The sequence below is a fragment of the Bubalus bubalis genome, chromosome 21 (genome assembly GCF_019923935.1).
Source record: "Bubalus bubalis isolate 160015118507 breed Murrah chromosome 21, NDDB_SH_1, whole genome shotgun sequence".
Lineage (NCBI taxonomy): Eukaryota > Metazoa > Chordata > Mammalia > Artiodactyla > Bovidae > Bubalus > Bubalus bubalis.
Window position 1 is genome coordinate 37,738,960 of NC_059177.1, and position 27,549 is coordinate 37,766,508.

Here is a 27,549-nt window from a genome sequence, read left to right on the forward strand (position 1 = left end):
ATCTCCAGCCTCTGTCTCCCAGTGACCAAACCAATCAGGAAACCAGTAGGAAGGAAGCCTGGAAGGTGGAGTCTGAGGAATTAGCCTCCTGGGAGCAGAGAGAAGGGCAGAGACTGGAATAGGAGGGGAGGGCAAATGAATGGGCAAGAAGCACGATGACAATGACCATGACAATGGTGCTGATGGAGGCCAAGTACTGGGAATCAGGCTTATTGATAACTTTCTTCTCAGGACTGAATCAAACTTAGGATTCTCAAAACAAACAAAACATAGCAGTATCTACAGACAGTTCAGGTGATAAGATATCTTCTTTCCTTGACTCGAATCTCACAATATCGTGGAGCATTTAGGCTATTTGCACATAGTGTCAAAACATCTGGAGAAAAAAAAACATTTACAAAACTTCCCATGGCCAGTTGGACCCTTTGGCATACAAGGATGGCATTTGAGTAGGTACAGCTCGAAGAAAGGAAAAGTGTGGCTGGTAAGCAGGAGTTTGACAAACGACTCCATGAGGACTTAATGAGTAGCGCCCCAGACCACCTGCCTGATGGCTGTGGCCACGGGGCTCAGCGGCTGCGTCAGCAGATTAGCAGTTTATAAATGGTGGTGATGTTTGGTAAACTCCCTGAGTGAGAAAAAATGTAATCACAGGAGAGTTTTTTTTTTTTTTTTTTAACCAGTTTTGCTCTCACACTTTGTTCCATTCTCCTGTTCCTTATTGAGCCCCAATTAAATAGGAAGTCATGGAAGTCAGGTTCTAAGACATTTGCCTTGGATGGTTCAGCTTATGGTCTTTTCAGGGGGTCACTTCTTCACTGGGGGCTCTGGAAGTTCAGCAACTCCAGGGATTACATTCTGGGAGTTTCAGAACCTCTTGGAGCACACACAGTTTTTATTCAGGTGTGCATTTTCCTGGCTGAACGGGCTGCTAGAGTCCCTGAGTCTCATAATCACTGTAAAAGTCATGACGATAAGCAAATGCCCCAGGGTGGTCACTGCTGTGGCCGTTTGGAAAAGAACCCAAAGCCTCACTCCAGGAAGAGCAGTGTGTGGGACCTTAATTTCTCACTCAGTTAATGCGACTGTGAAAATTTGTGTAGTGAGTAACTGGTATTGCCTTAAGTGTGTGATAAATACATTTTTTATCCTCAATAACCATTAGGAATAGGAATTGTCATCATTTATAAGTGACAGAATTGAAGCTTAGAGGGGTTAAATGACTTGTTCAAAATCCTCTGGTTAATAAATGGATGGGCTTAGATTCAAACTTAAGGCAGGAGGGTTTCAATCTTGATGTTCTTTTTATTATATCATGTTGCCTCTCATTGTATTATTTCATCATTAATGTTAGAGCTGCAGATCTTGTTTCCTGAGCTGACACCCAACTCTCTATAAATCCTAAAAGACATATTACCAGAATTTTCTAGCTCATATTAGCTTCTTTCTCTCTGTATCCCCAAAGCTCAGTTTACCTCTATTCAAATGTCTCTAATGGTCTTTGTAATTAGTTGATGTCTCTCCTCCTCACTAAATTGTGAACAAATGTAATAACAGTACAATAGAACAATAAAAGTAATAAATAACATTGATTTAAAACCTTGTAAGTGCCAGACGTTGTGCTCTGCACTTCCCATGCATCTCTTAGAACGCTCTTTGGCAGATTATGGCTTGCATTGTGCAGTGCCTTACATGGATGAGGAGATCAGGGCTTGCTGAGGGCACACAGCTAATAAGAACTGGAATCATGCTCCCCACCACGCTTCCCTGGACAGGGACTATGTCTTAATTATCATTGTATCTACCTCTCAGGGTCTAGTATCATGTTCAGGAAATGTTTATGAAATTGGACATCTCTTAATGACTGTGTGACCCAGAATCTGGAATGTGATGTCTGCTGGGGAAAGCAGCAGTACCAGGTATCTGGTACTGGGAGGTCCACAGTGTTACTTGCTCTCTCCTTGCTTCATTCTCAGGAAACTGAGAATCAAATGAAATCCCCAGGGAGAGGGTGTCAAGCCCACTGAAAGAAAAAATGACAAAAACAGAGTGTGTTTTGCACTTAGGCAAATTAGGCCCTTAAAAATGATTCATCAGTGTATATCACAATTTGTCCAACTGATGAGTATCTGGGTTGTTTCCAGTCTTGGACCATTATGAATAAAGCTGCCATAAACATTTTTATAAGAGTATTTTTGTGCACATACACTCTCATTCCTCCAGGTATATGAGTGGAGTATAGGTATATAATTCCTAGTCATAGGATAGATTATGTTTAATTTTCTTAGAAACTACCCAATACTTTTCCAAAGAAATTGTTTCCTTTTACACTTCCACCACCAAAAGTTTTGGTTTTTCTACATCCTCAACAACACCTGGCATAGCCAGTCTTTTTAAAATTTATTTCTTTCGAAACTTTCAATTTGCATTTCCTTGATGACTAATAATACTGAGTGCTTACTGGCTACTGGGTTTTCTTCTTTGGAATACTACTCATTAATAAAAAGAGAACAAACTACAAATATGCACAAGAACCGCATACTGAATAAAGAAGCCAGACACAAGAAGAACATATATGCCGTAGGATTCCATTTGTATGATGCTCAAGAACAAGAAAAACAAATCTATGGTGACAGAAGTTAAAATATATGCGTGGGGGAGTGGGAGGCACAAACTAATGGCAGTAAGACAGGCTCAAGGATGTACTGTACAACAGGGGGAATATAGCCAAGATTTTGTAATAACTATAAATGTAAAGTGGCCTTTAAAAATTATACAAAATTAACTATAATAATTATAATAATTAATACTATATTATTATAATATAATAATTAATATACTAATATAATGATTAATTGTGGTAATTATAATTAAAATTATACAAAAATATAAAAGTTAAAACATAGATAACTGTTTATTTAAAACATAAAATAGTGGCTATCCTCTGAAAGGGACAGTGATTGTTTAATAGCTTGAGGGGACTTTCAGGGATAATGAAAATATTTAATATCTTGATCTGGGAGGGAGTCACCTGGGTGTATACATAAACAAAATTCTACTCTAATAAAGTTCATTAAAGTGTTTGGTAAATGAGTTATTCGAGAAAGATGGGGTTCAGGAGACTTGGATGGCCTCTGTTTGCAGCCACTATCGAGAAGGGCATTGATGGTACTCTTTATTCACACACCACTGCGGTCCCCCAGCTAAGGGAACATTGGCATTGAGTGCTGGTGCTCGGCTCTTATCTTCGAGCACTGTCACTTCTCCCACTAGGCAAGAAGACTCTCATTCTTAAGAACTTACTCCTTCAACTAAATGTGTCATCACTTCTGTTAGTAAAGATGCTCCTTTCCTTTTCAATAGGAACTTGATGGGAATAATTTAGTTTACTGAGTTCTTCTTCAATTTTGTTGTCACAAACTCTGTTAAATAAACTACAGAGTTAGGCCTCGGGCACTGGGATAACAGATATTGATTTTTTTTCAAGGCCTAATCCAATTCTGTTATTCTATAGCTAGCTCTGTTCTTTTTTCTGCAGTAAAAGGAGACCAGCAACTTACTTTCTTTCCTGCTGAGACAGTGTGTTATGTAACCAGGCAATAGCAATCTAACTTTGAGATGGAAAAATCATTGCAGCCTTTGCCACCCTCCTTTTTCTTGGTTGAATTTGCCAAGCTGGTACAAGAAAACTGAGAGACCTACTTCTATAGCCAGATCTTCTTTTGTTAGCCATAATTATAGACAAGAAACACAGGTGGTTCTGCTATTAACTTTACATTCCATCTCTGTACTCTACCATTTAATGAGTCTTTACTATGTTGTTGATATGGTGCGAGGTACATTTTTATTTATTTTAAAATTTAATCTATCTCACTTATTTCTTTAAAAAATGTTACTGCAGTATAGCTGCTCTACACTGTTGTGCTAGTTTTTGATGTACAGCAAAGTGAATTAGCTGTGTATACATATATCCCCTCTTTTTTTGGATTTCCTTCCCATTTAGTCACCACAGAGCACTGAGTAGAGTCTCCTGTGCTCTACAGTAGGTTCTCATTAGTTATCTACGGAGGTATGTTTTTATTTTATAAAATTATGGTAAAATGCACTAACATAAAATTCACCATGTTAATAATTTACAACGTATAGTTTAGTGGCACTAAGTGTATTTACATTCTTATGCAACCGGCACCACCATCCATCTCCAGAACTCTTTTCATCTTACAACATGAAACTCTCCCCCTTGAGCAATACCTGCCCACTTCCCCTTTCCCTCACTGTAAGTATATACCACCTTTCGTTTACCCATGCACCCACCAGTGGATGCTTGAGGGGCTTCTCCCTTTCGGCTGTTGTGAATAATGCTGCTTTGAATATGGTGTACAAATACATGCCTGAGTCCTCGTTTTCAACTGTTTAGGGATTTATAAGCAGGAGGGAAATTGCTGCGGCATATGGTAATTCCATGTTCAATTCTTTGAGAAGCCACCAAACTCTTTCTGAGGAAATACCATACTGTTTTTCATGACAGCTGCACCATTTTATGTTTTTACCAACAGTTCACAAGTGTTTCTATTGTCCACATCATTGCCAATACTTTCTTTTCTCCTCCCGCCCCACTGTTTCTTTTTTTTTGATAGTAGTCATTTTAATGAAGTTTATCTCATTGTGGTTTCAGTTTGCATTTCCTTAAGTACGTGATGTTAAATGCCTTTTCATGTGTCTATTGGGCATTTGCATATTTTCTTAGAAGTATTTATTCTAGTTCTTTGCTTAATTTTAAGTCGGGTGGTTGTTGTCTTTCTCTCTCTCTTTTTGCATTGTAGGAGTTCTTTATATATCCTAGGAAAGCTGTGTATATACTCATATCTTCATAATAATATGGAATAGAAGTGTCATTAACTTACCTTTATAACTAAGCACTGTGCAATACACACAGAAAAATTTACTTGCAATTCATTCCCCAAATATTTACTGAGCCCTAAAGGTTTGTCTAGTCAAGGCTATGGTTTTTCCTGTGGTCATGTATGGATGTGAGAGTTGGACTGTGAAGAAGGCTGAGCACCGAAGAATTGATGCTTTTGAACTGTGGTGTTGGAGAAGACTCTTGAGAGTCCCTTGGACTGCAAGGAGATCTAACCAGCCCATTCTGAAGGAGATCAGCCCTGGGTGTTCTTTGGAAGGAATGATGCTAAAGCTGAAACTCCAGTACTTTGGCCACCTCATGCGAAGAGTTGGCTCATTGGAAAAGACTCTGATGCTGGGAGGGATTGGGGGCAGGAGGAGAAGGGGACGACAGAGGATGAGATGGCTGGATGGCATCACTGACTCGATGGGCATGAGTCTGAGTGAACTCCGGGAGTTGGTGATGGACGGGGAGGCCTGGCGTGCTGTGATTCATGGGGTCACAAAGAGTCGGACACGACTGAGCGACTGATCTGATCTGTTAGTCTGACACTATTAAAAGTAATGAAGACACAAGAGTGAAAAAACATAACAAAGAGCCCTGGCCTCCTAACAGCACACATTCTAGTAGGAAAACACACAATAAATAAGATAAAAATGTCAAATACAGAATACATGATGTTTAGAGAGCTTCCTTTAACTCTTTTTCAAAGCAGATCTGCTGGCAACAAATTCTCTTAGTAGGCAAGGGGAGGGCGCCTCAGGACTCCAGGTGAGGCACAAGCCCAGGGTTCCTACACTGTCTCAACCAACCAACACCACGGCAGGTAAGAGGAGTTATTACAGCCTGTGGAGGATCAAGGTCCTGGCCTACTCCTCAGCGTCCTCTGACATCCCCTGATGCGGTGGTTGGGGACCCTCATTACAGCTTGGAGAGGGAGGGAGTCTAAGTTCATCACTTGATCTTTGTTGGTGTGGGTGTGAGTGGGGCATAGTTGTAATGGTGCTTGGCTGCAGAATAATAGTTATTTTCTAAATGTTTTCTGTCGGGCTAGGCTGTCTTTTCCCTGTCCCTTTGTGTATAGAGAGGATAAGCTTTAGTTGGGGCTCTTACTATCTGTGCCCTTGGTGTTTTGGGTGGGTGGCACCTAGCGTGGGATATATGAGGGAAAAAGAAACCCTAGGGAATTCGGTGGCTTGTGGTTTGTGTCCTGAAGTCCCTCACAGTCTCTGTTCTGTCCATTTATTAGACTTGTTTGTTTTATGTATAATGTCCAGGGTTTTCAGTTGTGCTAAGCAGGAGGATTAGGGAAGATATGTCTACTCTATCCTTCCAGAAATGGAAGTCCCTGAGTAATTTTAGAAACATTAGCTGATTTTAATACTTGCAGTCTAATTATGAACAGGCTCAGAGTGGTTAAGTAACTTACCGAAGGATCCTGTTCTCGGACTTGAAACCTACGGTTTACACACCCTCCCCATGCTTCCCAGCCTATAGTGGCACCCACACTGATGGAATTCCGTGCTTCCACATACTGTGTAGATGGTTCCTCATTTATCTTGCCCGTCTAATAACTTTTATATCTACATTTTGTTAACTTTTTTTTGTGTGTATGTCTGTGCTGTTGCAACCTCATAATGGCCTGCATTGAGATGGTCCTATCTTTCTAATGGGACCTTGCCACTAAACCTTCATGCTGACAGCCAGCACACACTCCCGCAGATGGGGAGAGATTCAAGCGTCTTGAAAGTACTATTAGTACATAGCAGAATTTGACCCTCATATGCTACATATTTTACATGATATCTTTTTGGTTTGTTTTCAATCAAATGGTTCTTTTGGATTTGTTATCCAGAAGCCAGCAGGCACTGGGGCCCCTAGACTGCTGACAGTACAAGGGGCTCCCTTGTCAGACTCTTTTCTTCTCTTTGGCTGGTCACTGTTGGCAAAACCACATGAAAAAAAAAAAAAGTGTGGCTTTGCTATGGGCCTGGCTGGTGAAGCTGCCAGCAGATGGCTTAAAGCATTTAACTGCTTGTCCTGATGTAGTGGAAATTGAATTTCAGAATAAGAATGCTGGACATTTTATTGGTCTGGGCTTTAATTATCTTACAATGTAATGGGAGAAAGAGCGAGAACCTTTCATTTTCCACTGGCGACTGTCATTTTGCAGACCTTTCTGATGTGTGCTTAAGGTTGGGGAGGGGGGATTGGTTCTGGTGGCACTGGAGCAGTCTGTGGCCCCCACATGAATAAAACATGCCAGGTAATTGCTGTGATGTGGCTGACACACACATGTAAAATCAATGCTTATTATCCTGTCAATTAACACAGATTTTAATTAAACAAGATTTTAAGCTCTGTGATTGTTGGAAATCCCTCACTGATGAAGAGGGTTTCTAATCTCTTTGGTTAATCCTCAGGTTCTTAATTTAGGATTTTAATGCCCACAGGGGGAAGAAATCAGGCGAGAAGGCTCAGCTCCAGAAAATATGTTTCAAGAGGTTTGACAGAAAGACTGAAGGATTGTTCACCCTGAAGATGAAATGCTTGCTTGCATTTTCCTGAGATGGTAACTTATGTGAGGAAAAGGCTGGCTTTTGAAGTCATCTCAAAGTGTTTAATGATATACATTCAAACTTTTAACTTATTTTTGAATAAGTATCACATTTTCAGGCTTTAAACTAAACATATCAAGGCATATAGTGAAATTTTCCTTGCTATTTCTGTGCCACATTTACCCTGTGTTTTTTTCTTCCTTTCCCTTATAGCCACCTCCATCTGAATTAGTTAGAATGTCTGAATTTTTGTTTGTTTGTTTGTTTCAGAAAAGTTGCATGTGTGGTTCTCATAGAGAATTGAGACTGTCTCACATCCTTTAGCGGACCAGCTATAGAATAAACGAGGACATAAATCCTGAACTATAAAACCAGGGACCCAGGGAGACATGACAGACTGATGTTTCCCCCTTTCTGTCCCTACTGTGGATCTTTTGGAGGCTGTGTGCTGCCTGATTTCTAACAAGCCACTTTCTGTGTTTCTGAGAGTGGGAGAAGTCATAGAATTGCTCAGCTCAATAAATGGGAGTGTTTTGAGCCTTTGCTAATGTCCCGACGGGGATCTAGACTGTCCTCTCCTGTTTCCTTTATTTTTTTTTCCCCCACTTAAAAAAAATTGAAGTACAGTTGATTTACAATGTTGTGTCAATTTCTGCTGTACAGCAAAGTGATTCAGTTATCCATATATATACACATGCATTCTTTTCAAGTATTCTTTTTCATCAGTTTATCCCAGGATATTAGTTCTCTGTGCTATATAGTAGGACCTTGGTGTTTATCCATTTTATCTATAATAGCTTACTTATCTATTCCTGTCTTCCCCCAGGGAACTAGAGGGCTTGGCCTTCATTCAGACCTTTATTTTTCTTAGCTTATGTCTCCAGCACGTGACTTTTCAAATTCAGTGAAAGTTTTTTTCTAGCCTGGTGTCAGAGTTTGAGACTAATCTGCACTGAAGAAGTAAAATAGAATATGATATAAATCTCTATTGCTGCTTCTGTGCTGAAGAGAATGTGATTTAACCTGGAGAGACTTGGGTTCCCAGAATCCCAGCAAGATCTATTTTCTTTTAGCACTTTTGTTTTATTCTATTTTAGATTACATTCTCACTGTAGTGTGTATAGGGGTTTAAATATATGGTTCTGATAAAACTTCCCTTTAAAAACTTGAAACAGCTGGCAATATGTCTTCCTGGTGGCATGTTTGAAATTGTACAGATACAAATAAGCATAACCAAGTTGTAAACAGAAATAGCCAGTCTTGAGCCCAGTAGAGATATTAATACACTGAAGAATCTATTTGGAGGGTTCTAATTTCCGTAACAAAATCTATCTCCTCCTGGCTCTGACTTTGGGAAGTGGGGCATCAGCAAGTTGCCTTGAACTCCTAACACCTGTCATGATGATAAATTGTTACATGGCACCTCTGCTTGAGAAAATCCCACTACCAATTTTAAGTTGCTAGGCCCTTTGTAGGATTCACAGAGCACAGAGTAGACCTAAAAATAATACCCAATAAAAATGAGCTGAAACCCCAGTTAACTTCCACCTGAGTGTCACCAATACCACTGATCAGCAAGAATTCCTATCTCTTCATATTCTCTGAGATTGCTTCTTTTCAAATATATAATTTAGGACAAGTGTTACTTTTCAAAAGGAACACATTTGGGGACCATTTCTTTATAGTTGCATGAATTAGAAGAGATTCTTGTTTCCAAGGAGCATGTTTGAAATTGGATACATACAAATAAAGATAACCAAGTTGTAAACAGAGATAGCCAATGTTGAGCCCAGAAGATATTAATACACTGAAGAATCTATCTGGAGGGTTCTAATCTCCCTAACAAAATATGCTTCGATGGGCCTTTTGTGGTCACCTATAGTTTTCATATATTGATAAATGTCTCACCCTTCCAGGAATCTTCTATTCCATCCCTCATTTTCATCTCCTCTGTGGCTTATCAATACCTGCAATTTGCTTACTTGTTACTTGCTGTTGCTAAATTGCTTCAGTCATGTCCGACTCTGTGCGACCCATAGTCGGCAGCCCACCAGGCTCCCCTGTCCCCAGGATTCTCCAGGCAAGAACACTGGAGTGGGTTGCCATTTCCTTCTCCAATGCATGAAAGTGAAAAGTGAAAGTGAAGTCGCTCAGTCGGGCCGACTCTAGCGACCCCATGGACTGCAGCCTACCAGGCTCCTTCGTCCATGGGATTTTCTAGGCAAAAGTACTGGAGTGGGATGCCATTGCCTTCTCCATACTTGTTACTTAATGGGGGGCAAGAGCTGCAGAGGGACATGATGATGCAATGGATAGTCCTTCACATGTGGGCTTCAGGCCTTTCCCGGCTTGTGATCTGGGGGTGCTACAAACAGGGTAACATGAGTCAATACAGGTCAAGGGTTTCAGGGAGCCCTTTCTGGGGCTCACTGTGAGCTATCTGTGAATATGCTGGGCATTTTTCAAAGGAGAGTTAAGATTCTTTTTCATCCCTGGCAAGTCGATATGTTTTATCATCTGTAAGTTTACATATTTTATGAACAATCTTTAACATAAGAGTCTGTATAACGTATCACATATTTGTTCAACCAGTATTTATTGAGTGCCTAGTATATTCCAGCCACTGTTCCAGGTGTTGAAGACACAGGTGGGCACAATCTGGTAAACAAAGTTTCAGCCCTTAATGAAGTTTATATTCAAGCGGGAGAGATTTAAAGTACAAGTAAAGAAATGAATACATAAGGTAATTTCAGGTCTCTATGTAATCTTTCCCACTGCGCTGTAAGTACATTGAGGCGCACTGTATTTATTCAGTTGTTTCTCCAGTCATCCGCTGGACTGAAAGAACCTTTGGTACCTCAAGAGTCCAACAGTAAATGATGCATTTTAATTTCTTCGGGCACTTTAGCAGGGAATGTGATAAACATTGTCTACCTGACTGGGAGTGCTGTCAAAGTTGGTCTCTCTATACATGAGCACTGACAAGCCATTGTTCACCCCATATTAGTGCTATAGGTTGGGTCATTTTCTCACAGTTAAGGCTATTGATTGGAACAACTATCAGTTTTAATCATTATTATCAGCTTCTGAGCACTCTGACTAGGCAGAGTTGCTATGAAATTTGCTTACATTATATCATTTTACTCTATACTGGTGGCACAGTGTGGTAGGTAGAATGCTACTCTCCTCACTACCCCCAAGATGCCCAAATTCTAATCCCTGGAACCTATGGATATGTTAGCTTTTGTGGCAAAGGGAACTGAGGCTGCTGATGGAAATACATTTGCTAATCAGTTGACCTTAAAGTCAGGAGATTATCCTGGATTACCCAGGTTGGTCCATTGCAATCACAAACTTCCTTAAAAAGTGAAAGAGAGGGGCGCCAAGAGGAGGTCAGAGCGATGCAACATGCAAAGAACTTGACCTGCTGCCACTGGCTGTGAAGATGGAGAAAGAGGACCATCAGCAATGGCTTCTAAGAGATGGAAGAGACAGGAAATGAGTTCTCTCCTGGGGCGTCCAGCAGGGAACAGAATCCTGTCAACCTTTTGATTTTAGCTCAAGGAGACCTCTATTGGGTTTCTCTATCCTTCAAAATAATATGATAATAAATTTGTGTTTTATATGCTACTAAGTTGTGGTAACTTGTTTCAGCCTTCAGAGAAAACACATAGAGATAGATATCCTTATCTCCAGTTGTAGGGATCACAGTCTGAGGCTCAGGGATGTTGGGGCACTTTCCCAGGATCACACAGCCTGGTTTCAGTGATAGAACCAAGAAAGGAGTTCAGGTCTATCTGACTACAAACCGATGCTTACACTTGCTGCTGGAGTTTACACAATCAAATAACATTGATAAAACTAATGGCAACATCTATCAGTGCCTAAGAAGCGAACTAGGTCTTAGCTCCTAAGACACAGATATGAACCTCAGGTCTCATTTGAGACAGCTGTGCTTGAAAACACTTTCCTAGTGAGTGTGTGGCTCCATGCTGCCAAGTTCTGTGGAAACATATGTCATTACTCACTGTGAAATTTTCATGGAAGGTTTAAGAACTCAGAGAGTGCAAAATTAACAACCGACTTGTAAAAAATAAAAGAGCAGCGACACTCAGGACAACATGTAAGCTAAGGAATGTATGACGTTCTAGAAGGACCATGACAGTGGAAATCAATCAGAAGAGACCTGAAAGTCTGAAGAGACCAGGGGAGAAAACATCCAGGAGAAATGTCAGTTCACAGGCAAGAAGGGAAAATACTCGAAATAAGGAGAACTACTGAGTTTGTATTTTTGTTTTTGTCTCGTTCACCAAAATAAGCAATGTTACATGAAATTGTTCCTAGTAAGCAGGGAGATGACTTGAGTTTGTATGAGCCAGTGACTCTAGTTCACAGCATAAGCCAATTAGACTCTTAAGCCCCAAGAGGTCAGGTAATGAAAATATGAATAAAATAGCAGAGGCTCAAAGGCAAATCCTTTTTCAGCCACCAGGAAACATATCTGACTCATTACAACCTCCGTCAAGAGTTTTGTTTGATAAACCAGGGGGCCTGGCCCTTTAAGGAAAATACTCCACTTGACTTAAAATATTTTCCACAGCAACACAGGACTTTCAGGAAGTCTTTTATCTTCATCTTGGCCTTTTAATGTCCAAAGTCCATGGCGTCTCTCGTGGCTCAGATGGTAAAGAATCTACCTGCAATGTGGGACACCCAGGTTCAATCCCTGGGTTGGGAAGATTCCCTGGAGAAGCAACTGGCAACCCACGCCAGTTTTTTTGCCTGGAGAATCCCATAGACAGAGGAGCCTGATGGGCTAGAGTCCGTGGGGGTCACAAAGAGTCAGACACGACTGAGCGGTGCAACTAACAGCACAGCAGTCCACGATTCATGGAGGTTCAGGGGGTCAGGAGGAACCAGGGTTATTCTTAGAAGTACCTGCTGCCAATGGGCTCTGAAGAGGATTCAACTAAGCCTGAAAAGCCAGCAAAGCCTTAGACCCCAAGTCAAGCATGTTAAAAAATAATTCTTCATTCAACTAGACTGTTCACAGTTTTTCATGACTTAATTAACTTATTCAATGAATTCAGTTGATTTTATTCATATTGGTAAATGGTTCTGCCAAAAGGTACCCTTATATCTATAAGAGACCCAGCATCTCTATGGAGAGTCAAATGAAGCACATGCCTTCAGGTTGTGGCTTCAGATAAGTCCTCAGGCTTTGGAGAAGGTACAGAAGAAAAGGACAGGTGAGTAGACAGCAGGTGGCGGGATCTCAGAGCCCAGCCTTTTTACTTGGATGCGTTACCTCCTCTCAAGGAAATGAAAGCTCAGGAATGTGCAGTCACATCTTGAAATACAGCAGGTGAGCAGAGACACTGCTATGCCAAATGAGCTCTACTGGAGACCTGAGGTCTCCTACCACACTGATTATTCTCCTTTTAAAAGGCCAGATCTAACTGCTCTTTTCTTAAAGCCAGAAGGAATAAAATCAGCTTAATGAAATCCCCACTGGATTACAGCAGCATTTTACTGTAAATCTGCAGTGGACTCTGGAAGCATGTCTCTACCTGGACCAGGGCAGGCAGTGCTTTCCATTGATCAGTGCCCCAGTGTATTTTGGGACTGTTGAGGTTGGTAAAACAACATGAACAACAAAGGCTGGTTCTGAGGATTTCTCCACTTTGGAGAATTCATGGAAGTGTAAGAATCAGAGGTCACTCTGTCCCTCTGGACAGAGCTGAAGAAAGCAGTCCAATCGAGCTTCTCTTTCAGGAAATCAGAGGTGGATGTGGGGAGAATTCATGCCATTCTCCTAGCCCACTGCCTAATGGGTGCTGCTGCTGCTAAGTCGCTTCAGTTGTGTCCGACTCTGTGCGACCCCGTGGACTGTAGCCCACCAAGCTCCTCCGTCCATGGGATTTTCCAGGCAAGAGTACTGGAGTGGGGTGCCATTGCCTTCTCTGAATGGGTGCTAGGTCAAGGCTATTTCCTATCTGCAGGATGTCCTCTGCTCTATCCTAGAGTAACCAAGACTGGGATTGACATATATACAGTACTGGGTGAAAAATAGGTTCTAATATACACACATATACACTACTTTGTAAAAAATAGGTTCTAATAAGAACCTACTGTATAGCATAGGGAACTCTACACAATGCTCTGAACTAACAAAGAGGGGATATATGTATACATATAACTGATTCACTTTGCTGTACAGCAGGAACGAACACAATAGCAGGTCAAGAATACCCCTGCAATGCAGGAACACAGGAGATGCAGGTTGGATCCCTGGGTCGGGAAGATCCACTAGAGGAGGAAATGGCTACCCACTTCAGTATTCTTGCCTGAGAAATCCCATGAACAGAGGAGCCTGGCAGACTACAGTCTAAAGGGTTGCAAAGAGTCGGACACAACTGAGCACAGAGACTAAATAAATTGTAAAGCAACTAAATCCGAATTAAAAAAAAAACACAAAACAACAACTCATTGTGTCCTTCCTCTGCTTAAATACTTCAGTGCTTTTCCTTAGCTTCTTTAGGATAAAGACAGAATTCTTGATCATGGCCCCCAGGTGGGATTTCCCGCTGCCTTCTACCCATCAGCAGCTACACCCCTCTCCAAGCCCCCCTCACACGTCTCGCTCTAAAAATCCATCCTGCCTCCTGCCATCTGAGAGTTCCGTAAGGCTACTCTCTGCCTGGGATACTCTTCCTCGCACCTTGTCCTCATGAAACTTTACTGTCTTGAGGCAGTTCAAGCTTGTTCACTTTCCCCTAAGCAGCTCAAGTCCCTCTGATAAGCATTCTTGTGGAATCCTGAGCCTTTCTTTCTCACACACAGTGTAGATGATGTGTGAGAATTTTACTCTATGTGTGATTACACACTCTCTGTGTGATTATTTCACTCTATTTACACCCCAAACAGAGTGTAAGCTTCCTGAATTGGGGCATGCATCTGTATTTCTATCCTATCCCCAATGCTTTGTATAGAAGAGTGTATACAGGAGGTCCTAGAACGATGGAATCAATGAATGAATAGCCCTGAGCTCACAAAATAAGGACAGGGTGAGAGACTGGACAGACTGTGCATTTACCATTTGTTCTCTTATTGTTCCGGAGAAGGCAATGGCACCCCATTCCAGTACTCTTGCCTGGAAAATCTTATGGACAGAGGAGCCTGGTAGGCTGCAGTCCATGGGGTCGCTGAGTGTCGGACATGGTAGAGCAGGTTCTACTGCTGTAATTCTCCATTTTCCAGCCAGCATTGTATGCAATAACTTTATTAAGGTCAAAGAGATATCACATACAGATTTATCCAACAGGATCCAGAAACAGTTTACAGATATCATCTAGGACACACGGCTCTTTTGGACTAAAATGTTTCCAACATCACAGATCACACAATGAGTTTATACATCAATAACGACTTTCATCTGGAGATACAGATGCTCAGCTTGCCTTCACTGTGGGGCCTTGGTGTTTCCAATGAGTTAAAACAAAGAGGCAAAGATTGATAATGCATACATCCTGCAGAATATTTAATGAGATGACAGACTGCTTCGTGGAAGTCATTTTTAATTTATGGGTAACATACAAATCAGACTTTGTAAGTTGAGCTGAGACTTGAGAATTCTTAGTAATTGGATCTAGGACTTAATTAACTTTACAAATAAGTAGGATTTAAACATTTAGCTCGTGTTCTACGTTCTCCAGAATATCCTTGATAAACTAATATGTCAGCACAATATCTTGACTGTGGTGTCTGACACCCACATCTCCATCATTCTAAGGAAACAGCACTCCACCAACACTCACAGCTAGTGGGCCCATTGTTCATGGCCCATAGAATAAAAGCCACAAAACACCATAGAAAGTTACAAGAATGTAAATATTTAGCTAACTAAATAGAATAAATGTCAGGCAGTCATCATCTACAACATTGAATATCTGCTAATCACAGAGGAAAAAAACTCCAAACCTTACTCACAATGAATTCAGGGTTAGATAAACCCAGAGAGACAAACCTGCAAATATACAATGTAGTGAATATATTTCTTTAAACGTCCATTTAACAAATTCGTGATGCAAACTGGAAAATTTTCATACAGTTCAAATGTTCATTTTGTAAGAAAATGCTTTCATGCACTAAATCATATGAGCATTGATTCATCAAATTAAAAAAAATACAGAATAATTGTCTGAAACCAATACTTAGAGACTTCACAATCCTACAGGGCCTGCAACTAAAAAATAATAATACATGCACATTGTGATGCACCAAATTGTCTTAGAGAAATCATTAAAACATTTTTCACATCAAAAAGCATAAGAAAATTCAATGCTATTTAATTTACTTTATGCATATTACATACTAGAGACTTTAAGCTACAAAATGGTTCCACTATCTCAACACGCATACAAAACAACCATAAAAGTATGTGTATATAACAAGGTACTCTCCAATTAGCCATCTGTAATGAATAATATATCTTCTCATGTCATCTTTAAGTACCATTTATCACGACCCAGGCCTTTCTGCTTTAATGAGGACGACAGATCTCTGATTTACATTCAACACTCTCCACATTAATAATTGATTGAAACTCTTAAAAAATTCTCCTGCCACTGGCATAGAATGGGGAGAAACAATCTTCAGACGAATGCCAAAACTACCCTGTTACATCTGATTGGTAAAAGAAGCAGGGGCAGCAGACTGTTGGCCAAATTCATCTGAGGATGGCCCCAAACTCGCCTGCTGGTTGTACCCACTGCTCGACCCATAGCTGTCTTGGTTGTACCCGCCTCGGTTGTAGCTACTGGAGTGCTTCTCCATGGGGTCTGAAAGATATCTCTGGCTCGAGGAATGCCAGCCGGTCTCCTTGAAAACAAACCAGATGTTTCCAGCCCAGAGGATAAAGTTCAAGAATCCAAAGACCTGAAGGAGGATCAAAGCAAGTGAGTGGATAGACTGGAGAGAAAGCTCAGAAAAATCTCAATTTCAGAAAAATCCCTCAAATGCAAAAGGTCACTTTTCATCTCCATGCAGAGGCTTCTTCCAGTTTCTGGTGTTGAAGTCACTGTTTCATTTAGAATATATGACCTTTCATGAAAGCTTACTATGTGTTAGGCAGACAGAGGATGAGATGGTTGGATGGCATCACTGACTCTGTGGACATGAGTGTGAGCAAACTTTATGAGAGAGTGAAGGACAGTGAAGCCTGGCATGCTGCAGTCCATGGGGTCACAAAGAGTTGGACACAACTTAGTGAGTGAACAACAACAACAGAAGGGCTTTATGTGTGTCTATTCATTTAGTCATGGAAGGTGCTATTACACTCATATTAAAGACGTGAAAACAGGTGCAGCAAAGATAAGGAGCTTTTTTATGGCCACGTGACTGGTTAGTAGCAGACCTTGGATAAGACCTGTTCTACCTGACTCCACAGTCTGCTGCTGCTGCTGCTGCTGCTGCTGCTGCTAAGTCGCTTCAGTCGTGTCCAACTCTGTGAGACCCCATAGATGACAGCCCACCAGGCTCCCCCGTCCCTGGGATTCTCCAGGCAAGAACACTGGAGTGGGTTGCCATTTCCTTCTCCAATGCATGAAAGTGAGAAGTGAAAGTGAAGTTGCTCAGTTGTGTCTGACTCTTAGAGACCCCATGGACTGCAGCCCACCAGGCTCCTCCATTCATGGGACTTTCCAGAGTCTGAGCCTCTATCTAATCCACCACTATCTCCCCAAATGATGTAAAATGGTGTAAAATATCTTTAGGGGATGTGGGGTTATTTTCATTTTAATGATGGACCATTAACTTATAAGGTAACCTTTACTTCAATGCTAGAGATACTACTTTCGCATTTATTGAAATGTCAGAAATAAAATGAGTCAACTTAAAAAGCATGGAGGAAGCAATGGTATAGGTGGTACACAGACAAGCACATGCATGGCAGTGTACACAGTTGTGCTTCTTTGAATAGTTGTATATTCTGTGCCTCTCACAGTCAGAAGTGAATGCCCAAACAATACTCTGAAGTCCAGGTTTCAGAGAAGTATGAAATGTTTTCTCAATAACTGAATGTGAGACTTGCCTATGGAAACTCCTCTCACTCTCCAGAAGCATGTCCTTGGTGAGCCAGAGGACTGGGTGTCACTTCCCTGGGTCCTAAGTGTTTTAGGGAAACTGAGCTGTTTGCTACTGTAAGAGGCCCAAAGAGAACAGTTGTTTTGCAGCCTCTTCCAAAGTGGATCAGTTGACTGCGAATTAAGCGCAGCCAGTTTTAGCAGCCCCCTCTTAGAGACAGACAATGAGAGTATGTGACACAAAGCTGTGATGACATTAAAGTATATTAAGTAATCATTCCAGCAGGATGCTGACCAATCAGAATGAACTTGGGCAGCAGTCACAGCTCTGGAGTGGGCTTCCAGAAGTTCTTTGCTGTATCAAAGTAATTTATCCCTTAATTGCTGGATGGTGGGACACCACAGAGTGACCTGGGGATGGAAGTAGCGGGTTAGGGAGTGAAGATGAGGGATCTTGGGAGCTTGGAACACCAGCTCCAAGCTTCATTATTTTAGCAGCAGGTGGATCAGGGCATATTATTTGAATCTCAGCCTTGGAGCCATCTGAATCTGAATGGAATCTGAATGGAATCTGAATGGCCTGAAAGGAATCTGAATGGAATCTGAATGGCCTGAAAGGAATCTGAATGGAATCTGAATGGCCTGGGCTCTGCAACTTATTGCTTTATGACTTCAGACAAGGCAGTTAGCCTCTGAACTTCAGCATTTATAAAATCCTATGAAATGAAGACAATTATTCCTTCCTTGGTGGATAGTTGTGAGGATCAAACAGGGCGTGTGTAAAGCAGCTAGACAGTGCTGGGCACTGATCTGTAAATTATGCTTTGAATCACTTTCTAAAATATTTCCATGAATTGTATTCATTTGACTCTTCCTGAGACATAAACTGAAGCAGGCTTTTTGATAATGAGGCCATGTTCTTAAGGTATCAAGATCAAAACTGAGCATCTAGGGGCTTCTCTGGCAGTCCAGTAATTAGGAACTTCCCATTTCCAGTGCTTCCACTACAGGGGGTTGTGGGTTTGATTCCTGGTCAGGGAACGAAGATCTCAAGTGCCGTGTGGCGTGGCCAAAAATGAAATAAAATAAACTGATGGCACTATTTAAAAAATATGATTGGACAGTCAAATCTTAAAAAACTAAACAAAAGATACCGCTTCCTAAAAGATCTCACTGAAAATCAGTTTATCCAGACTTCCTTACGTTCCTCTCACCCTCCTCCCTTCCCTCCTTCCATCCCTCCCTCCATCCCTCTCCCCATCCCATCCTTTTTTCTTCCTTTAATGTTAACTGAGATTTATTTAACATTGTGTGCCATGCTCTAGGCTCCTTGCTAAGGGAGATACAAGACATAAATAAGGTATTTATAGTATAATAGATGCATGATCAAAATGAATTAGGTAATCACTGACACAATCTAATTTACACACAGGACCTTTTAACCATGTGTACAATAAGGGTATTTTCCCTCAAGGGGGAGATCTTGATTAAATTACACCTCTGAAAATGTAGTTTGATATGAACAGAAAAAACTATCGTGGAATCTTTTCAGATATGAAGGGATGGTTCTACCCAGGACTATAATTTTATCTGTTTTCTATTCTTTGATCACTCCCTTTCCCTGATGCTACTTCATTTCTAAAAAAGGGATGCCTGAAAAGAACCTAGAAATCAGGGGAATGCAGCTTTAAAGTAAGCATGTAAACAAGGCATTGCCATGGGCCTATTTAAGGAGTGGTGATGTCTTATTCTTACTTCATAGAGGTAGACGTCTATCACTATTGTAATAGGTGTCTTACTCTATTATCATCACAGATGTATCACAGACTTCGTGGCTGGCACATTTTAGGGGCACATGGGCCCTTGAGTCTTTCCTTGCCATTTTGTTGCAACTGAAATCAGAGTCGGTATTTTTATCCTAGCCTAGATGTGGGACAACAGAGAGAGAGGCTGAAAGAGACTACACAGCATGAGAAAGAATGGGAGAGGACATTTAGATGATCTGACAAGATGTATCAAGATTGCATTGGTGGAGAAACAGAAGTAGAAATTATGGATGATTTGTCACTTTCTGTTACTTGCAACCCAATCATTACACCTCATATAGACACTGGTACCGGAATTGGGCTACAAAAAACAGACTTTACCGATCAGGAGATTGTTTTGGTTTAGCCAGTTTAGGTGGAGTTTTCTGCCACGAGGAACTGGAGGACACTGACATGGATAACTTATGGATAACTCACAACAGCACCAGACCCACCCCTCCACACACGTGACACGATCTGCTTTCCATCCATTATTCTTTTGGTTTTTAAGACGTATGTCACATTGTTTCTCATTCAAAACTTGCAACGCCTTGTTGGAAGAGACATCAGAAGCGGGATTAAATGGACTATGGAGGATGTCATCATTTACTAAAAGAACTAACAAACATACTGAACGATTTCATCTTTGCTCTCTTAGATTCCGAGATCAGGGTGATAATAATTTTCATTAAGCACTGCCTGTAAACAAACTATAGAAGCAGTAGTAAAATATATTTTAACATATACCTCAAAGTATTCATCTACAAGTGTGGCTAGAAATAGGTAAAAATTACTGTGAGATCTTAATAATAGTTTATTTCAATGTTATTATCTTATTACTAAGGCAAGATTCACAGTCAAATCATCAGCAGCCGATGAGCCAATCTTTTTCCCTTTTCATATGCCTTCTTAAATTCCAGAAAGCTGTAGAAACATAAGTTAACCTTGAGGGAAAGAGAATTATTTTTTAAAGGTTGCTAAAGAATGTCAGTCCTTCATTGAACACTGCTGGCCCTTCTATTCTTTGTAACTACTACTTTTTGCTGTCATTATAGCTTCTGTCTCTCAGATATAGTTTCCTTCTTTGGAATAACACAAGTTCTTACACTCATGAAATAAGAATCCAATTTAGTGGCTCTGCTATCTGTCAGATGTCCTGTCTCCTGGCAAGAATCATATACTTGATGATAATACTGGACTTTGTTCAACTAATATAGCACTGCTTTTCTGAAGTTATCAAGCAACTAAACCAAGAGCATGGAGAAGATTACAAAATTACCATAACTATTATAGTTATTTTTAATTCTCTGATTTCTATCTGTACCCTACTGTGTCTGCATATTTTTCTCTAGACAATCAACAGGGTATATTCTATGTGTGGCTTCTATCAAATATTCCTTTTAACTTCTGGCAGACTTCAGTCTTAAAGTTCAGATTTTATATCTGCTTCTGCCTTAGAATTCTGACTTGACCGTCATCCAAGCAAAAGCTGCCCGAACCTGCCGGGCTCTTGTTAAGAACTCTGTAATTGGACACATTAAAGTCTATGGGTTCTGACAATAGAAAACTTGAAGGCCAAAGGATCATCTAGGCCATAGAGTGAACTATCACCTTTTAGACTGGACTCCATTCAGAGGCAAAACATTTCCCATATGACTCCTGGGACACTTTTCTGATTCCCATGATTGGCAAAAAAAGATCTGAGAGGGAAACATACCACAGAAGTGTTTAGGCTGGACATCACAGGACTGTGGACAGCTGTGCATTTGTTGGATGGCTGTTTGCAAGCTGACATCAGTAACAATACTTCTTTGGGATCTGTAGCGACCTTGACATCAGACAGTCCTTTTGCCCAAGCTGATGAACCCACCAACCACAAGAACGAAAAGACTACAGTGACGATGAAGTCCTACAGGAACAAACAGAAAGATAAAATAGGAAGAGAAAAGTGAGTTCTAGAAACAAATCAATTGGTTTGCCTTTTGAAAAATTCCAAGATCCCATAGCATTGGAACCATGCTGAAAAATGAATAATAGTTTTGTGATATTAATTTCTAGAAAATAAATAATAATAGTAACATTGATGAATGATTACTGTGTTTCTGATGATGGGGGGGCTACTTGTCATAACCTTCCTTGTGACCCTCCCTCTCTAAAGAGGGTGGGACTGGGAGGCACTCCCAAGACTTTAGCAGATCATGTTCTAACATAAGACAATTGCTCAGATTTACTGTATTTATGTTTGTCTACTAGAAAGATGTTGCATCCTATTTACCTAGATAACAAAACACTGACCTGGGAAGGAAAATAGTATATTTAATATAGCAACAGGAATTATTTTAAATGATAAACGCCTCAAGTAGAAAACCTGTTTCTTTCTTATCTGAGGCCATGGTGATATCACTTACTCTGGTTAGCCTTCCCTCTTGCTGTGACTGAATTACTTTCCATCAAGATCCTGAGGAGCACTTACATTCTAAAGATGCTGTTGTGGATATTTGTTAGGTGTGGCTTTTGGAGAGGGCCCACTGCTAAGACTGAATCTTCTGAGCAAGTGGTCTCTTTCCATCCAGGGGTCATTGTAAATTATGTAACTCACCAATTGACCATTTCATGTTGCCTTTAGAAAACTTAGGGCCAATTTGTTACCCACTTATAATGTGCTTTTTTTTTTTTTTAAATAAAGCCTGGCTATTTAAACCCCATTCTGAACTGTGTTTTATATACCCATCCTGCCTTTCCTGTCTTCTTTCCATCTCATTTTTAATTAATTTCATCCTGAGTTTCATATGTCCTTCTAAGTCACTTGAAGTTGTTTCTGGAAAGAGATGGGAGTATAAACAAAAAGGCAAACAAATACAGTATCTATAGGTGTTTCAAATCAGAAAGAACATTTGGAATAGAGAAACTCAAGGATTGGGGGTTTGAATTAGAAATTGGAGGAACAGTTATAAATAAATAAGCCAGACTGACTGTATCAAATACAACTTCTCTTCATGTTCAATCTGGTACCTTTATTCAAGTACTCCTCCATTTATTCAAACAATAATTTTTGAGTCATGTACCAGGTCTTACAAGGGTTTACAAATGTAAAATATGGACTTCGCTCTCTTGACATTACATATTTATTAGTGGTCATAGACACTCTGTAATTCCAAGACAGTAGCTGGCATTATGCTCATCATAAATAGAAATAGAGTTTTATTGGAGTATAATTGCTTTACAATGTCGTGTTAGTTTCTGCTGTACAATGAAGTGAATCAGCTATATGTATACATATATTCTGTCCCTCTTGAACCTCCTATCTCCATCTCATCCCACCAGTCTAGGTTGCCACAGAGCACCAAGTTGAGCTCCCTGTGCTATGCAAGAAACAGACTTTTAAAAAGGCTGTCAGGATAGGGAAATGCTGAAGAACAGAGTCATGTGAAAACTCTCAGTTGGAAATTGTAGAAAATAATAAAGTTTTTAGACTTATGCATTAAAATAACAGTAATACTACCTAAAATTTACTGAGCAGTTATCATGTGATTCCAAGTTTACATGTATTGATTCCAAGTTTACATGTATTAATTCCAAGTGTACGTGTATTAATTCATTTAATCCTGACAACAGACCTATGAAATAGATGCTAATTCTGTCCTCATTTTACAGTTGAGTAAACTGAGGCCCAGAAAGTTAAATAAAATTCTCAGAGTCAAGAGTTAGTAAGGGGGAGCCAGGATTCTAAGCCTGGCTGTCTGCTTCCAGAACCTGAGAGCTTGACTATCCTATATAGGTTTTCATGTCTGCTTTAAGGAATACCCGACTTTTTTTTTTTTTTTTTAATCTTTCTTTACAAAAAAATTTTATTTGACTGTGCAGGCTCTTAGTTGTGGTATGCCAACTTTTAGTTGCAGTGTGTGGGATCTACTTTCCTGACCTGGATGGAAGCTGGGCCCCTGCATTGGGAGCACAAGTCTTAGCCACTGGACCACCAGAGAAGTCCCAGGAACATTTATTTTTTAATTTAAAACAAGTGCATTAAGAAAGTTAAAAAGCAGTAATGAATCGCTTTTGATATAAACTTTCTGGCTGAAGTCAGGACCTATGTCCTTGGAGTTATTTTGGGGAGCTAATCCAACCCTTTCCCCCCAGTACCATTTCATAAATAGGGATCAGTATGTTGTATAAAGTATCTCAATATTAATTATAAGCTCAGAGTCTGTCTTCAGATTGACCTGGGACTGAATCCTGATGTTTTGACTTACTTGAAGCCTGAATTTTGCCCTCTGTGAATTGGGCTAACAACAGTATCTGTCTCATTGGATGGTTGTGAGAAGTGAAAACGTGCATGTCTGCCTATTTTCCACAACAAGATGTCAGCTGCATGAGGGCAGGTACTTTGTCTACCTTGCCTATTGTTGGGTCTTGGCAGAAGAGGTGTCAGCAACATTTGCTGAGAGAATGAAAGAAAGAAAGAATAAATGAACATACAAAATGGTCCCAATTTGGTTCTATAAACTTTTATATAGGAGTTTACCAGGTGGTATGTAAGCTTGTATGTTTTTAAACATATTTTATGATTAGATAAAATAAAAAGAGCATGGCAATGTCATCAAGGCACTGATTGATTATATCAATAGCTCTCCCAGACAGAACTTCAGGTGCCCTATTTGTACCAGGATTTATAATTAGACCAAACAAAAAATGTCATTAGAATGGAGTTTTTCTATTAAAAATAAAAAAAGCAGCCTCAAGTCAGGTTTTCTATAACTAAGCAAAGTGTGACAATTGGGAGACTATTTCAAAATTCTAACGCGAGTATCAGTTAGCCTGAACTTTTTTTGGACTTTAGGTGTAATCTAAGTTTGAAGCTACATTCAGGGAGAGATTTGGGAGCAAACCTGATCCCCACTTTCTTCCCATCTTTTAATCCAGGGATCTCCAAACTCCAGAATCTGACACCTGATGATCTGAGGTGGAGCTGATGTAATCATAATAGAAATAAAGTGCACAATAACTGTAATGCACTTGAATCATCCCAAAACCTTCCCTGCCCCTACCCCACACTACCATCTCTCCTCCCCCCCCTCCCCTCCCCCATCCCTCTTCCCCTCCCTGAGGCAAAACTGTCTTCCATGAAATCAATCCTTGATGCCAAAAAGGTTGGGGAGTGCTGCTTTAATCTACTGAACCAGGTTCATTTTGCTCAATGCTCAGCAAGCCAAAATCCTGACAAGCCTAGGAGTGCACCAAAGAAAAGATTTTTTTGCAAGAGAGTCAAGTGAGAAGATAGGAAAACAAATCTCACATTTGCCTGCTGGAAGGCAAGGGGTGGAAATTTATGGGATAAGGCAGCAGAGCTGGTTTAGGCAAAGGGAGTATGGGGAAAGGTGAGGAAAGGTGATTTAAAGAAAGTGCAAGAATCCTCGTTCTGCACAGGCATAACTAGGCCTAACAGGTCTCTGCGCTTGGAGTTTTTCTGGCCCACTGATGTCAGAAGGTCAACTAGCAGACACTGATCATACCCAGTTGAAGGTTGTGGGTTCTATTCCGTCTTCATCAGATCAGCTGGAACTAAACACAGCTGATTCCAGTTTCCTTCTTCTCGGAGGACAGGTAAGTCTTAAAATAACTGTAATTAAGGAAGGTAGGTGAAATGGACTTAAACCATGGTTTCACTCCAATTGGCCAAACCTGCCTGGAACTCCCTGTGATTCATGCTAGTCACCTCCTGGACACAGAACATAGTAGACAGGGCAGAGGGCTCATTAAAAACTGTCCCAAACTAGTGGCTCTTAGGAGACTGCTGTTGCCACCTGTGTGCTGGCACATTCAGAGTGTTTCCTGTATGCCAGGCACTCTGCTAAACCACTTGCAGACATCAGTAACCTTCTAGCTGAGGTCCTTAGGTTAGTCCTGCTTTTAAAAGGAAACTGAAGAACAGACAGGCCAAATGCTTTCCTTATAACTAGTGCCTCACTTGACTACTATGCCATATCATGAGCTTTCTTTAGTGTATTTTAGGTAGATAGCTATCTTAGTTGATGCTAAGTTTCAGTCATTTGGTATTACCTGAACAATTCTGATTTTATGTGCATACCTCTTGTGTTATTGTTCAACATTTCATTTACAGCAAATTATCCTTTTTACATAAGTAAGGTTATCTTAGAAGGAAATTATATGTGTCCAATAAATGTTCAACCAACCAAATTGTTATAGATAGAAGAAAACAGCAAACATAAAGGCTATACAGTGAAAATACTTCAAATTTTAGCTGGGGATGTTTGCACAAGGATTTGGGTTCTAGGATCTCTGTTAAAAAGGAGATTCATGAGTGTTAAAAGGATATTAAAGAAATACTAGCATGACCTAATTAGAAGGCTTAAACTAAATATGGAGCAACTTTTCACTCATCTTACTTAATGCCATGTTAATGGTCCACCTAAAATAACCTTCTGTGCCAGGGGAGATAAATGCTACACCTCGTTTATCTAACAGAGATAAAGTATGCATGGAAGAAACTCAAGACATAAATTTGTAACATTTACCATTAAGTTACCAGGATGCACATAAAAGCTATCTTCTGCTACCTTTGCTTGTGCTGTTTCCTCTCATAGAAAGGAGGGGTTGCCATTCAAAAGGTGCTTTAATGTTTCCCCAAAACTCTCAATGTATGTATGTACCCCCATAAGACCCCAAAAAGTAGCCAGCGCAGACATTACTAGCTCCATACTGTAGATGAAGAAACTGTGACCATGAAGGCTGAATGATGTGCCCATGGTCCATTAAGTGGTTTATAAATTTTGTTCTGAGCTCCTGGTCTCACTGTTCCAAAAGAACACGGACACGCTATGTGGTTGTGTTTCTGCAGCATGTGTTAAGAATCTGCTCAATGATCCAAGAAAACAGCTTCCTCAGCAGAGGGAGCAGCCTGGCTACATGCTGCCTGGGTGGTTTGTTTCCATTTTGTTGGTTGGGTGTGTTTTTGTTGCCCCCAGCTCTCCTAATTTACTGTTAGCAAGCTCATTTGTACTAGAATGTAATTTATTAAAGATGCTTGTCCTGGCTCAGTCTGAGGAATATAAGAGGGAATCATCTTTGGTGACAGAAAACTGGGTATTTTAGAACCAGGTAAACCTGTCTGGCGGCTCAGTGGTAAAGAATCGTCCTGCAACACAGGAAATGCAGGTTTGAACCCTGAGTTGGGAAGATCCCCTGAAGGAGGAAATAGCAACTCACTCCAGTATTCCTGCCTGGAGAATCCCAAGGACAGAGGAGCCTGGCGGGTTAAAGTCTATGGGGTTGCAAAGAGTTGGACGTGACTTAGGGACTAAACAACAATCAACAACAAAAACCTATCTCCATTTCTCCCCGCTGATGGCACACTGCAGCTCCACTGGACATTGGTAAACATAGTCAGTTTCACACTTCTGTTAGCAAATATTCACAATATGTCAACTCCAATGCCTTAATTATCTATCCTATTTGATAGCGTTGCTCTTTTCACCATGGCTGACACCTACATCGAGAGTCTGCACTAGAAACTGGGCAATCCAGTGAGTCACCCTCATCCTCAGAGTAGCTGGATTCACTTTTCTAAGTCAGCTTTCAGGACTCCCAGAATGAACCTGTGAATTAGGAAACACAAAAATCAAACACCATGAGAGAAGCTCCGTTCAGGGAAGAGCTTTGGACTTGTCTTTGAAGAGACAATTGTCGAGCGGTGGGCTGAATAGGATAAGCTTCTGTTCTCTCACAGGTTTATTTCATTATTTCATTTGAAACACTAATAAAAATGACATCTGACTTCTGGAGAATGTCTAGTTTTTAACATGCTATGGCAGAAGATGCTTGTGGCTCAGTTGGTAAAGAATCCAACTTTACCATCTCCCGCCTGCAATCCGGGAGACCTGGGTTCGATCCCAGGGTTGGGAAGATTCCCTGGAGAAGGGAAAGGCTACCCATTCCAGTATTATAGGGTCACAAAGAGTCGGACAGGACTGAGCGACTTCACTTTCACTTTTCACTTTCATGCATTGGAGAAGGAAATGGAAGCCCACTCCAGTGTTCTTGCCTGGAGAATCCCAGGGACGGGGGAGCCTGGTAGGAGGCTGTCTATGGGGTCGCACAGAGTCGGACACGACTGAAGCGACTTAGCAGCAGCAGCAGCAGCAGCACAAAGAAAAAAATTATTTCTCCTTCACAATTCTCTTTCT

General features: G+C 40.7%; 1 protein-coding gene across 3 annotated transcripts in view; it reads right to left on the bottom strand.

Annotated features, from left to right (window-relative positions):
• Positions 1–14,713: 14,713 nt before the first annotated feature.
• The window catches only part of SYNPR (synaptoporin), a 303,118-nt gene continuing 290,282 nt past the window's right edge, over positions 14,714–27,549 (bottom strand). For all 3 annotated transcript variants that reach the window (XM_044934017.2, XM_006069718.4, XM_006069719.4), the window contains 2 exons: positions 21,066–21,257; positions 14,714–16,398 (listed from right to left, as the gene is read on the bottom strand). In XM_044934017.2, coding sequence (XP_044789952.2) covers positions 16,141–16,398; positions 21,066–21,257 — 450 coding nt within the window. In that variant the 3' untranslated portion in view covers positions 14,714–16,140. The remainder of the gene's footprint in view (positions 16,399–21,065; positions 21,258–27,549) is intronic.